General features: G+C 42.2%; 1 protein-coding gene across 1 annotated transcript in view; it reads left to right on the top strand.

Moving 5' to 3' along the window:
* LOC132822889 (tumor necrosis factor receptor superfamily member 5-like) overlaps positions 1–8272 on the top strand; it is a 44234-nt gene extending 35962 nt beyond the window's left edge. Inside the window, exon 9 of the mRNA XM_060836277.1 lies at positions 1934–8272. Coding sequence (XP_060692260.1) covers positions 1934–2149 — 216 coding nt within the window. The 3' untranslated portion in view covers positions 2150–8272. The remainder of the gene's footprint in view (positions 1–1933) is intronic.
* The last annotated feature ends 4742 nt before the right edge of the window (positions 8273–13014 follow it).

Consider the following 13014-nt stretch of genomic DNA (forward strand, 5'->3'; position numbering starts at 1 on the left):
CCACATTATTGAGAGTCTGGAGTCACATGTAGGTAAGATCAGATAAGGTGTTCCCAAAACATCATTCGTGTCCAAATGGGTTGTACAATAATTGACCACAGTTATTGGTCACAGTGAGTAAAGCTAGTTTTTAAATAAAAGAAAGAACTGCAGATGCTGGACATCTGAAACAAAAAGAACAGAAATTGTTAAAGAAACTCTACAGGTCTGGAAGCATCAGTGGAAAGAAAGCAGAGTTAACATTTTGGGTCCACTGACTCTTCATCAGAAGAGTTAGCAGCAAGGAAAATGTGGTATTTATGCTGAAGCCAAAGTGGGGGAGGGCAGAGGTAGAGAAAGAGCCCAGAGAGAGAGAGAAAGAGATGTGGAAGGGGGAGGTAAAGAACGAGATAATGGATAGCTGATTTATTCATTGAATTTTAAATCCCAGTATCACCCATGGGTGTTGAACCCTTGTCCCCTGAGCATTAACTTGGGTCTCTGGACCATGTGACATCATCAGTTCATGACCGTTTCCCCCACAAGCACTTTAATTGATCCCAGCTTTATATTCTGAGCTTTTAAAATAATAATGAAAATTCTCAAACTGCTGTGGTGGAATTTGAATTCTCATTCTCTGCATTAGTAGTCCAGGTCTTTAAGTGTCTGGTTCAGTAACATAATAAGATAACATTATACTTTGCCGTTAACATTTTCTGTCTTATTCTTGCTAATTTTTTGTCAATGTTATGAATGAGGATAGATTAACATTGCGCAACTAACCCCATGCCCCGCCTTAATGGAACTGAGATGGTTACATATCATGAACAATAACTTTCATTCATGTATCACCTTTAATGTTGTAAAGTATGCTGTGCACTTCATGTTACACTCCACATCGAAACTGAACTTTAAAAAATGCTTGAATTTCTGGTTACTGATTGGAAGGGATTACATGACAAAGTTTAAGACTTTTAAAGCAATGAATAACAAAAAGAAACAGTGGCTAAACACTATTCTCTCAGCAACTTATACTGTAAATGATAGAAAATACTCCTCATTTAACTTTTAAAATGACCACAGTTATATTTTATTCTGTTCCTTAATTGATGCCCTCTTAAATTTCTCCTCCATGGAACAGTCCAAAGTTCTTATTACCACCTGACTACTTGTCTCTTTTTCGTTTTTACAACCAGACAATTTCTCTTCTCCACATTGGCTTCCATCGTGAATTTCTGCCAGAAATCTCTCCTCCTCACAAAGCTGGGAAAACCCGCTAGCCTTTATCTTGTATCTCTCTCTCATTCAAGTTCTTACAACCTGACCTGCCTGTGTAATGGTTCAGGGATATCTAAAGACACCTATAAGTTGATATAATATGGCTTGCTATGGAATCTTCCTCTTTCAGAGGCCACTCCATTGGCTTTGTATCCAGATAGAAGAAATTAATTTTCTATTGTCTAGACCTCCAATCCATTCTATCTTGAAATTAAATAGACGGTTTAAAATATAATAGTGAACAAATCTGACATGTCTAACACCTCCATGTTACACTTGGAGACTAACAGTCTATCCTCTGTCAGCACTGTTGCTCTAGTCTCTGTTTACCAGGTGTGAATATCGCATATCTTCCAAATAAGACCACCTGGATTCCTTTTTACCCTTTAACAAACAAACACCCAAACTTGTTATCAGGCAGAATTCAGAGTTGGGCACTTGACTCCTTTAATTCCACTATTTTGTCCAAAGTTTACGAGACAACCTCAAAAAGAAACAATCTTATTCCTGCTTTACTAAAGTTTATATAATCAGAAAATATTTGATACAAAGCCAGAGATTATTACTGGTGACCAAAAGCTTGCTTGAAGAATTAGTTTTCTTGTCACTCATTTTGAATGCTGTACTGTTGGGAGTCACTCGTTACAATTAATGTTACTCGTTAATGTTTCCACAGCTCAAGCAACCAAAACATCGTGGCTTTGAAGAGGTTAATGGTGCTGCTGCAATCTTCCAGGAAACCAACTGGCAATGTGGCGAGCAACTGCATGAGGAGACATCACTGCCAATTCCCGAGTCCTTGGCAGAAGAACAGAGCTTGATCATTGCTCAAGAAGATGGCAAGGAGAGTCATCTCCCAGAGCAAGAGCAGGCATCTCTGCCAAATAGCTAGCAAGCATACTTGCCACCAGATTGTGTTATTCGTTGCTGGCTGGGCTTTTGAGCCTGTCTGAAGCACGTTGAACCCTGAACCTTGGCACTAAGTCAATGAGGTGATCTTTTCTCAGCCCACCCCGTCCCCTCTATTTTTAATGATTTGACTGTGTTGTGACGACTTGCGGTCATGTTTAGTTGACGTGCTTGCAAACTCATGCTTCCAAGGCAACCCTGCAGCTAGATCCTCATCTGTGTGTTCCAGGACCTGGGAAAATAAGACTGTTGTGCACCCACTGCAGTTGGGCATGAGAAACCTGAACGACACTTGGTGTTAAAAGATGCAGTTCTGTGCTTCGCTTAACAAGAACAAAAACGGGTGCTACAATTAAAAATGTTTATGTGTGGAGATGAGAAAGGTTTCCAGTGCAATGCTGGGCCTGTGGCGAAGTTCGGTGATCTCAGTCGGGTTGCAAATAAGGACGTTACAGCTTTTGTTAATCAGTTAACTTACCACTGAAAAGTCAATAATGCAGTACAGTGGAACCATCACCACCTGCTCAGGGCCACCCATATGGTAATAAACTTTTCTAATGATGGACACGTCCTAAGAATTAAGGAAATGCTTGAGGGCTGGGAGAATCATAGAAATTAGAAGCAGTAGAGCAGAAGACTTAGGAGCAGAAGCAGGCCAATCAGCCCATTAAATCTGCTACACCATTTAGTAAGATCATGGCTGATCTGATCATCATTAATTTCTCTGATAGTAGGTTATTTTTGTACCCATTTACTATTTAACATGATAATGGCTGATCCTCTGTCTCAATTCCATATTCCCACCCTCTTCCCATAACCTTTAACATCACAAGAAATGTATTTCTTTCATAAACACAGTTCCACAGTGTTTGTGTGGTAAAGAACCCCACAGGTTTATCACTCTGAGTGAAGAAACCTCTCCTCATCTCAGTCCAAAATGGCCTATTGTGTATCCTAGGACTGTAGTCGCTTCTTCTGGACCTCTTGGCCAGGAGGAGCATAGTCCTTGTGTCCAGTCTATCCAGCCCTATTTCAATCAGATCCTCCTCTCATTCATAGAATCATAGATGTCCTGCAGGCCATTTCGTCCATATCAGCCATCCAAAGAGCATCCCAGAACCACCCCTGTAACCCTACATTTTCCATGGCTAATCCCCCTAGCCTGCACTTCCCTGGACACTATGGATAATTTACCATGGCTAGTCCACCACACCTGCACATCTTTGGACGGTGAAAGGAAACTGGAGCACCCACAAGAAATCCACACAGACATGAGGAGAACATGCAAACATCACACAGATAGCCATCTGAGGCTGGAGTCATTGCCTGGGTTCCTGGCTCTGTGAGGCAGCAGTGCTAACCATGCCACCGTGCTGTCCTAAAGTAAGGGAGCCCTTTGACGCTGGTTGGTTTTAAACCAGCAACCTGCTGGTTAACCGCCAAACACGCTAACCTATTGCGCCACAGGGACAGGCTATCTTCTAAACTCCAGTGAATCCAGACTCACTTGATCCAGTGTCTCCTCATAAGGACAGTGCTGCCATCATAAAAATCCACGGCAAGCCTTCACTGAACTGCCTCCAATTACATGTAGGTTCTTTCTTGGGTAAGGACAGTCAAATTGTGCACAGTGCTGTTGGTGTGGTCTCATAAATTCCTTGTACACCTCCAGTATACCACTGGCCTTCCTAGCTGCTTACAACATAGAAGGAAGGAGAGGACAGGGTGGGATCAAGGAGCTTAAATTTCTCAACAAACAAACATTTAGTGTTACGGCTGGTAATGTTGAATAATGTTCACTGAGTGGGTTGTGGAGAGGCCACATTTTGGCCAACCCCTTGGTGACCTTGGATTATTTAGACTTTTAGATGTCTCTGGTGTGTGGCCAGAAGGGCTATAAAGCTGGGAGACAAATTACTTGACCATGGCTCTATGTTTACAACAACAACTCTTAGCTGGTAAAATGAATGAGATGCTTCACAGGAGCCCTTATGGAGGTCTATAAAATTGTGAGGGGCACAGATGAGGTGAATGACAAGGGTCTTTTAGCTAGTGTGGGGGACTTCGAAACCAGGAGGCAAATTTTTAAGGTGAGAGGAGAAACATTTAGAAAGGACAGGAAGGGGCACCTATTTTACACAGAGGGGTTGGTGCGTGGAGAATGAACTTCCAGAGGAAGTGGTAGATGTGGGTACAGTTACAATGTTTAAAAGACTTTTGGATAATTATATGAATAAGAAAGGGAGGAATATAGGCCAAATGCAGGCAGGTGGGACTAGCTTAGTTTTGGAACATTATTGGCTTGGATTGGTTGGACCAAAGGGTTTGTTTCTCCTCTGTATGACTATATGGCTTCCTAAGGAGGAAAATAAAATTGACATCAAGTGACAGAAGAAGAGCTTAGGGCCTGAACAATTGGAGGTACAGCTGCCTATAACACAGGGGATGCTCAGGAGGTAAGCTTGGGAGGAACACTCTGTTTTCAGAGAGTTAAAGGCCTTAGAGGGAAAAGTGAGCTCAGAGTAGGATTTGAACACAAGGACGATTATGTTCAAGTTGAAGACTTTCTGTATGGGAAGCAAAAGTCGGTCTGGAAGCATATCAGTGACGGAGAGGGAGCCGGTGAATCAGGATTGAGATTGAGAGAGTGTTTCCCAGCCTGTTAACAGACATTAGATTACTTACAGTGTGGAAACAGGCCCTTCGGCCCAACAAGTCCACACCGACCCGCCGAAGCGTAACCCACCCATACCCCTACATATACCCCTTGCCTAACACTACGGGCAATTTAGCATAGCCAATTCACCTGACCCGCACATCTTTGGACTGTGGGAGGAAACCGGAGCACCCGGAGGAAACCCACGCAGACACGGGGAGAACGTGCAAACTCCACACAGTCAGTCGCCTGAGGTGGGAATTGAACCCAGGTCGCTGGTGCTGTGAGGCAGCAGTGCTAACCACTGTGCCACCGTGCCGCCGACAAATGTTCACAGATCTCGGGAACTTCCTCACTGGAAAGCTGACCAGTTAATGGGAACATGCAGGATAGTGTAATCTGGTTTCTTGCCTGACTCAGGCTAGATAGAGGTCACCTAAATAATGCAACAAATAACTCATGTCTCGATCATCCCGTCAGTCATGTAGTAATGAATGCAATGGTATATTTAATCTCATATAACATTGTGATTAGATTCATAAAGGAGCCTTGTGCAATTCGAGTAAATTATGGAAGGAGGAGCAATTAGATGATGAGATCTTTAAGATGTATTGTGTTTTTAGCCTGTACTTCCTGATGACTAATTATTTTATTGGATATATACAGCCTGGACCTATTCCTCTCTGGAACTCTGTAGTCACAACAAACCTTCCTGCAATCTGCAAGGTTAGAAGGGGGAGTTTTTAAATTTATCACTCAGCGATAAGCAGTTCATTTTCCAGAAGGCTGTTCCAATGTCCATCACCATGGTAACATTAGGGGAGTAAGTCAGGTTGGATTAATGCTGAGAAAAATTAGTGCTTATTGAGTTAGGCTCAAAGCACTCTCTTTATCTTTTACAGTAATTACTTCTGTTTTAGCCACTAGATTGGCTGTTCATAGTCATGGATTAAACTTGGGAAGTCCCTGGTTTATATTGCTTTGGTAGGTGATAGTTAAGCTAGCAAACAGGAGGGTGGGGTTCATTTTGAAATAAGTGATCCTCATGACAGTCGTATAATTGCTGAGGATTCACAAGATTGTTAGTGGTTACTTGCGACAGTTCAAAGAGTAAAGGTATCCAATTGAGGTTAATCGAGTGAGTAACTAATATAGGTTTGGGCACTTCCTGTACCAATCCCTTGTCAGAGCTGCATTTGCTGTTCTCAGTGGGTTCACTGTGCAGACTTTAGGGGTTAGGTTCGGGGCAGAAATTTGACTAGGATTGCTGTTGGTTGTAATTTGTGCTGAAGAGTCAGTTTAAGTTCAGCTGTAATACTTGTTGTAGTCGACTCCTCTCTGGATAGTAGGTCTTTCTCATGTATACTGGCCATTTGAGTGTGACTGATGCCTGTTGGAACTGTCCCTCAGAAAAAAAAGCTTATGTCAGGGCTACCCAAGTGGGATTGCAAGCTGAAAGTTTAGAATAACTGGCTCAAAGCCAGCAACAGCCAGTATGGAGCACAGACTCAGATATAACAGCTACACCCCTCCCATTCTATTGGAAAGCCCTGTCCCCACTTCCACAGGCCTTTACCCCCCCCCCCCCCACAACTACACACAGGTCACAGTGAGAATCCTGACAAATTGCTAACTCCTAAATAGGGTAACAATAGGAAAAGATTTGGCCAACACTGGCCGATGTCATCAGTAGAAACTGTGCAAGAGCATGATTTTTTTTCTGTTATTTCAACCTAAATGGATTAAATAGTCATCAGGTGGGATAGATTGGAATCTTTGGGGTTGAGTAACAGTGGAACAGGAAGGATGAGAACCTGAGGGGTTTCAATGTTGATCATGGTTCTATCACATTGTTCGTAGGGACGAAAAGTGCCAGGTGCAGACTTGTGGCCTTGCAAACCATGAAATAGGGGCTATCCAGAACGAGCACAAGCTTCACTGAAATGCATTTGTTTATATAACGTCGCAGGGCTCTCTTCTTGACAGCAGTGAACTAAACAGCTCCTCTGACTTCCTGTGGGATCTTTCTTTATTGTGAAGGACTTGTAGCCTTGATTAGCTGCTCCTGTACTTTCCAGCACTTAGTCATACTCTGATATTAGAAAGATTCATATTACCCATTGTTTTACTCCCTCACCCTGTTTGTCATTCACCTGCTTTGACTTCATGTAATAGCCGCTGTCCCTCTGCTACACTGAAATGGAAATAATCTGTGTGTGTGTGTCTATGTGTATATATAAATGTGGCGAGGTGGTGAAGGGAGTGGGGGGAGGCGTGGTCAGTGGTCAGTAGCATCCCTAATGTCATGAAATGTCCAATGGTGCCGCGCAGGAACATTATTAAACAATATGACATTTAGCTATGTAAGAAAGTATGGCAGATCACTAAAGGCTTGTTCATAGAGGGTGGTATTATGAAGTGTTTTGAAGTATGAAGGTGAGATAGTGAGTTGTAGGCAGCGAACTCCAGAGGTAAGGCCCCAGACAAAGCAAAAATAACAATTTGGGACCTGGCATGTAAATCATTTGTGATCAGGTTCCAGAATTTTCTGGAGGAGTCTGCCCTTCATGTCTTTGTTAAATCTTTTTCCTATCATCTTAAAAATATGCCTCCTAATCTTGAAATCTTACACATTGGGGAAAAGACACATGCCATTCATCTTAACTATGCCTCTTATCATTTTAAAAACCTCTATACAGTCACCACCCACATCCCCATCCTCCCATGCTCCAGTGGGAAACCTCCCAGCCTATCCAGCTATCCTGTCTCTCAAACCTCCCATTCCCAGCAATTTCCTGGTAAACCTTTTCTGAATCCTCTCCAGCGTAATTGTTTCCTTCCTGTAGCAAGGTGACCAGAATTGGACACAGTACTCCAAAAAGGCCTTGAGTGTTGGTACACGTGTAAAAAGTGAGGTCTGCAGATGCTGGAGATCAGAGCTGAAAATGTGTTGCTGGTTAAAGCACAGCAGGTTAGGCAGCATCCAAGGAACAGGAAATTCGATGTTTCGGGCCAGAGCCCTTCACGTGACAATAAATTCAATTCAATTCAATTCAATATGAAATGGTGGATGCAAGTACAGTTTGGAGAAGATTTGTAGCTCAGGTTGAGGTTCTGGATGTAAGTTTGCATGCTGAGCTGGAAGGGTCATTTTCAGACTTTTCATCACCATACTAGGTAATATCATCAGTGTTGATTTTACCTAGTATGTGGTGGCAAAATGTCTGAAAATGAGCCTTCCAGCTCAGTAAGCAAACTTACATCCAATTGAAAAGACATTTGGATAAGTACGAGAACAAGACATCTTTGGAGGGATATGGGCCAAGCGCAGGCAAGTGGGATTAGTTTAGTTTGGGATTATGGTCGGTGTGGATGGTTTGGACCAAAGGGTCTGTTTCTGTGCTGTGTGACTATGACTAGATTTTGAGAAGCCGTTCTCTCTTGTGAAAAGCTCAAAAACAAGAGGGTGCAGATTTAAAGCAAAAAAGCAAAGATGGCATGAGGAGAAACCTCCTAATGCAGTGAGGGTTTGGAATGTTACTGCCTGACAGTATGGTAGAAGCAGGCTCAGTCGAGGGGTTCACAAGCTGCTGTCTGGAAAGGAACGTTCAGTAGGGTTACATTAAGAAGTATGGAGAGTGGCACTAAGTGAGATTCTAATCAGGATAGCCAACATGATTGGCCAAATGGCTTCCCTCTGCTCTGTTTAATTCAGTGCTCTGTTCCCCATCTTTTATTTAATTTTTCCAATTATTTTTGTGTCACAGTCAGTTGGAACTGCGAGCTGATACCATCAATGTGAAGTCAATGAGCTCCACTAGCCTCTATCCTTAAGCATTTAATATTTAAACTAGAGAAAACAACTGAGGGGGCAACAGAGTACATAGGAGTGAAGAGTAGGCATAGTCCATTTAGCCCTTCAAGTCTTCTCCATGATTCAGCTTTATCATGGCCTATCTACCTCAACAACATTTTCCTGCATTATCCTCACAACCTTGATGTATTTAATGCCTAGAAATTTGTTGATGGCTGTATTGAACATACTCAAAGATTGAGCATGCAAAGCTCCCTTATTCAATTCCAAAGATTCATTACCCTTTCAGTGAAGAAATTCCTCCTCATCTCAATCCTAAGTGGCCAACCATGATCCCTCACATTGGACCACCCACGGATCGAGTGAATCAGATGTAAATAGATATATAGAGAAAAATAAAGCATGGGAAGAGAGTTGGAGACAGTAAGGAGATGCTGGAAGTCAGAGTCAATTGATGTGAAGCTAGAAAAGCACAGCAGGTCAGACAGCATCCAAGGAGCAGGAAAATCAACGTTTTGGGGCAAAACCTTTCATCAGAGAGATTGGATTCACAACAACAACTTACATAGCATCCCTAATGTCATGAAATGTCCAATGGTGCCTTGCAGGAACATTATTAAACAATATGAAATTTAGCTATGTAAAGAAGGTATGGCAGATCACCAAAGGCTTGTTCATAGAGGGTGGTATTATGAAGTGTTTTAAAGTATGAAGGTGAGATAGTGAGTTGTAGGCAGCGAACTCCAGAACTAAGGCCCCAGACAACAGAAGGCCTGCCCACCAATAGTGAAGAGATCAAAATCAAAAATCCCTAATTCTCTCTTGCAAGGGGAAACTATCCTGTTGTCGCCCAACCTGTGGAGGTGCAATTCTAATGGGATCAGAATTAGAGGAGTACAGATTTCTTGGAGGGTTGGTGGGCTGGAGGAGATGACTGAGATAGGGAAGAGTGAGGTCTTAGAATTCAGAAATAACAACCTTAAAATCAACACTTTGAGCCAGTATAGGTCAAAACGCTCAGGAGTGACAGGGGAAGAGGGCTATGTTAAGAGTTAAAATTAAGGCTGCCCAGTTTACAGTTATCTAAAACTTCAGTTTAAGGCAGAGGGAGAAAAATAAAAGATGAAAAGGTCAGGAAGGAAACAGAAGTCAAGTTGGAAGTGTATGCTGAGAACAATTTACAGGAGGGAGACTCCAATTTCAACTGTTGCCTTGCTGAGCCTGTAAGGTTGAGTAAGATTCAATGACATCTCATTACCATATTAAAAAGGGTTCTTACCCATAACAGCAGGCCAACTGTTTGAGGTGAGTTAAAATTGGATTTGTGACATGAATCCAGCCAGATCTTGACACTCATGGGGTGATCAACTGTGAGATCCAATTTTGTGAGGGTTTAACAACCAGTCACCCAGCGCCTTTTTTGCTATTCGCAACCCACAGCACACGTTGGGAGTTTGACACTAATAATGCTGTGATGTGAATTCACTATTAATTTACCAGCAAATTCTAGGCCATGACGCATTGATTATATAACATTTGGTTGATTTTGGATCTTTGGTTCTAAAAACGTCTCCACCGCTAAGATCTCCCTTGTCCCATATCATGGTCTGTTCTAGATGAAGTATTAGTGATTGATTGCTATAGTTAGCCCACGCTACATTATCATTGTATCATATGATGACTAGGACAATAGAAAGTGAATTAGTAGACTTTGGTCTTCTGTTGTCCAGCAATCTTCACTTTATTGTGGTACAATGGCACTGGTCTCTCTCAGACTACACCTCACATACCCTGATAGCATTATTAGAGTGGGTATGCTCTGAGTTATCAAGTCTTGGTTGTAACAAGTAGCAGCAATGAGAACATTAAGACCATTTAGCATTAGCAGCCATGTTTGCAGCTTAGCCAGTCCAGCTTCTGCTTACAGGGTGGGGACTTCAGCCAATCCTGATCAAAGTGCATTGACCTCTTGTGGAAGAACATGATCATGGCCATCAGCTTCAGGTTGAGGTCTAATTAAAAACTGTAACGTATTATGCAGCAAAACGTCCAACCTGAAAGAACCACATTGATACTGTTTCCAACCTTAGGGTGATTTACTTACCTTAGCAGGTGGCTCAGTGGTTAGCATTGCTGCCTCACAGCACCAGGGTCCCAGGTTCGATTCCAGCCTTGGGCAACCTGCATGTGTGGAGGTTGCACATTCTCACCCCGTCTGCGTGGGTTTCCTCCGGCTTCCTCCCACAATCCAAAGATGTGCAGGTCAGGTGGATTGGCCATGCTAGATTGCCCATAGTGTTAGGTGCATTAGTCAGGGGGAAGTGGGTCTGGTTGGGTTACTCTTCGGAGGGTCGGTGTGGACTGGTTGGGCCGAAGGGCCTGTTTCCACACTGTAGCGAATCTAATCTTACTTCACAGCTAATAAAAGTGTAAGCACTACATGGGAAATATGGCAGGTAAGTTGTGCGCAGTAAGCTTCTGTAAACAGTACATGTGATAATGGCTGAAAATGTGTTGCTGGTTAAAGCACAGCAGGTCAGGCAGCATCCAAGGAACAGGAAATTCGACGTTTCAGGCCGGAGCCCTTCATCAGGCTAACAATACTATTTTAGCATTGTTGACCAAAGAATAACATTGGCTTGGACACTGGGGAGAAAGTCTCAACTCTATTCTTACAGCCTGTAATTTACATCCTTGCATCATCCAATTTCATTGTCTCTGCTTTCACCATCCCTCATAGACAGCGAGTACCATGCCATCGTGATTCACTGTATAACAAGGATTCCCAAAGTAGGGGTTAGATTCCAAGTGGAGTTGTGAGCTGAAACTTTGTGATTGTGACCTCTGAGGCAAAAATGATTGCCATGGAGCTCTGGCAGAGTTAAAACAACCATTCTCCTGCTCTAACAGACCTCAGCTCTCTCACCTCTCACTCTCTGTGCTCTCAGTTCTCCCTGAGAGGTTATTACCCAGTAAGAATAAGTCACAGTAGGAATACGTTTGGGAAACATTGCAATGTTTAAAAAGGTATTCCCATATATACTTCCTGTATCTTTCACCTAATATCTTAAACATATCTCCTTGTCCTTGTGCTCTCGTCAGTGTTTGAGGTGATGATTATATATGCTCATCAATCAGTTAATGGGAACAGCTTTCTTTGTCTGTTTAGTCTAAACCTTGTACTCCTCTATTAAATCTTCCCTTAGGAGACTAACTCTGGCTCTCCAACTTAACCTTGTGTTAAAATCCAACACCTCGGAAAGAATACTGTTCAATATCCCCAATACCGTCTCAAGGACATTCCAATAATGTGGTGATCAGAAATGGATGTAATACTTTAGTTGTGCCCCTTCCAATTTTTTATACACGTTCAGCAACACTTCCTTCTTTTGTACTCATTGAGTTGGTATATACTTGGTTATCAAGTCCAAGATCTAATATGCTTTATTTATCACACTCTCAATGGGTCTGCTACTTTCACCACTATATCTATGCACACAAATTGCCAAATCACTGTCCTTTCATATTGTCTTAAGCTGTGGCATTAGGTGTGTACATTGGCTCTCTGTCTCTTCTGCCAAATGGCATAAGTTATTCATTGAAAACTCTCCATGGGCTGTATCCAAGCTAGGATATTCCTAGAGTCTCGTAGAATTCAGGACATCACTACAGTTGTGGATTGAGGCCTACTTCAGGACTTTAGCACAAAAGCAAGGCTGGTACTGCAGAGGCATACTGAAGGAATGCTGCTCAGTTGGAGATACCAATTTTTGATAAGATTTTAAACTGAGGTTCTGTCTGACCTTTCAAGTATATGTTAAGGATCACTGGAAATGTTTCAAAGTTCTTTCCATTGTCCTAGCCAATATCCTTCAATGAACATCACAAGAACATATAATCTAGTAATTATCTGGCTGTGGGAACTTACAAGCTGATGGCTACATTCTGACAGTGACTGCACTCCAAAAATACCTCATTGGTTGCAACGCAACTTGAGATAGCTGGAGAACCATGGAAGAGTTATATAAATGGGAATCCTGGCCTTTTACTTTTGACACCTGGGAGAAAAATCACAGGGGGATAAAAAGTGGTGTTTTTAAACATTTTTCTTTGATTGTGTTTCATTAATTAAGATTGGCTTAAGATTAAGATGGGGAGATCAAGTGATGGAACCCGCAGGAATATGTGCAAGGAAAGTTGGCAAGCTTCATCTTGCATTACTAACAGTACCTCATCTAGTCTTTGCAATGACTGTGTATTGCTAGACACTGGATAACTTGAGACTTCTTTGTAATGTATCTGTATTAAAAATATTCTTGCTATGTGTTTTTGCCTGATTATGTAGATTGATATAACCTGACTCTGTGTGCTTTCCTTT

Source organism: Hemiscyllium ocellatum, chromosome 15 (assembly GCF_020745735.1).
Source record: "Hemiscyllium ocellatum isolate sHemOce1 chromosome 15, sHemOce1.pat.X.cur, whole genome shotgun sequence".
Classification (NCBI taxonomy): Eukaryota; Metazoa; Chordata; class Chondrichthyes; order Orectolobiformes; family Hemiscylliidae; genus Hemiscyllium; species Hemiscyllium ocellatum.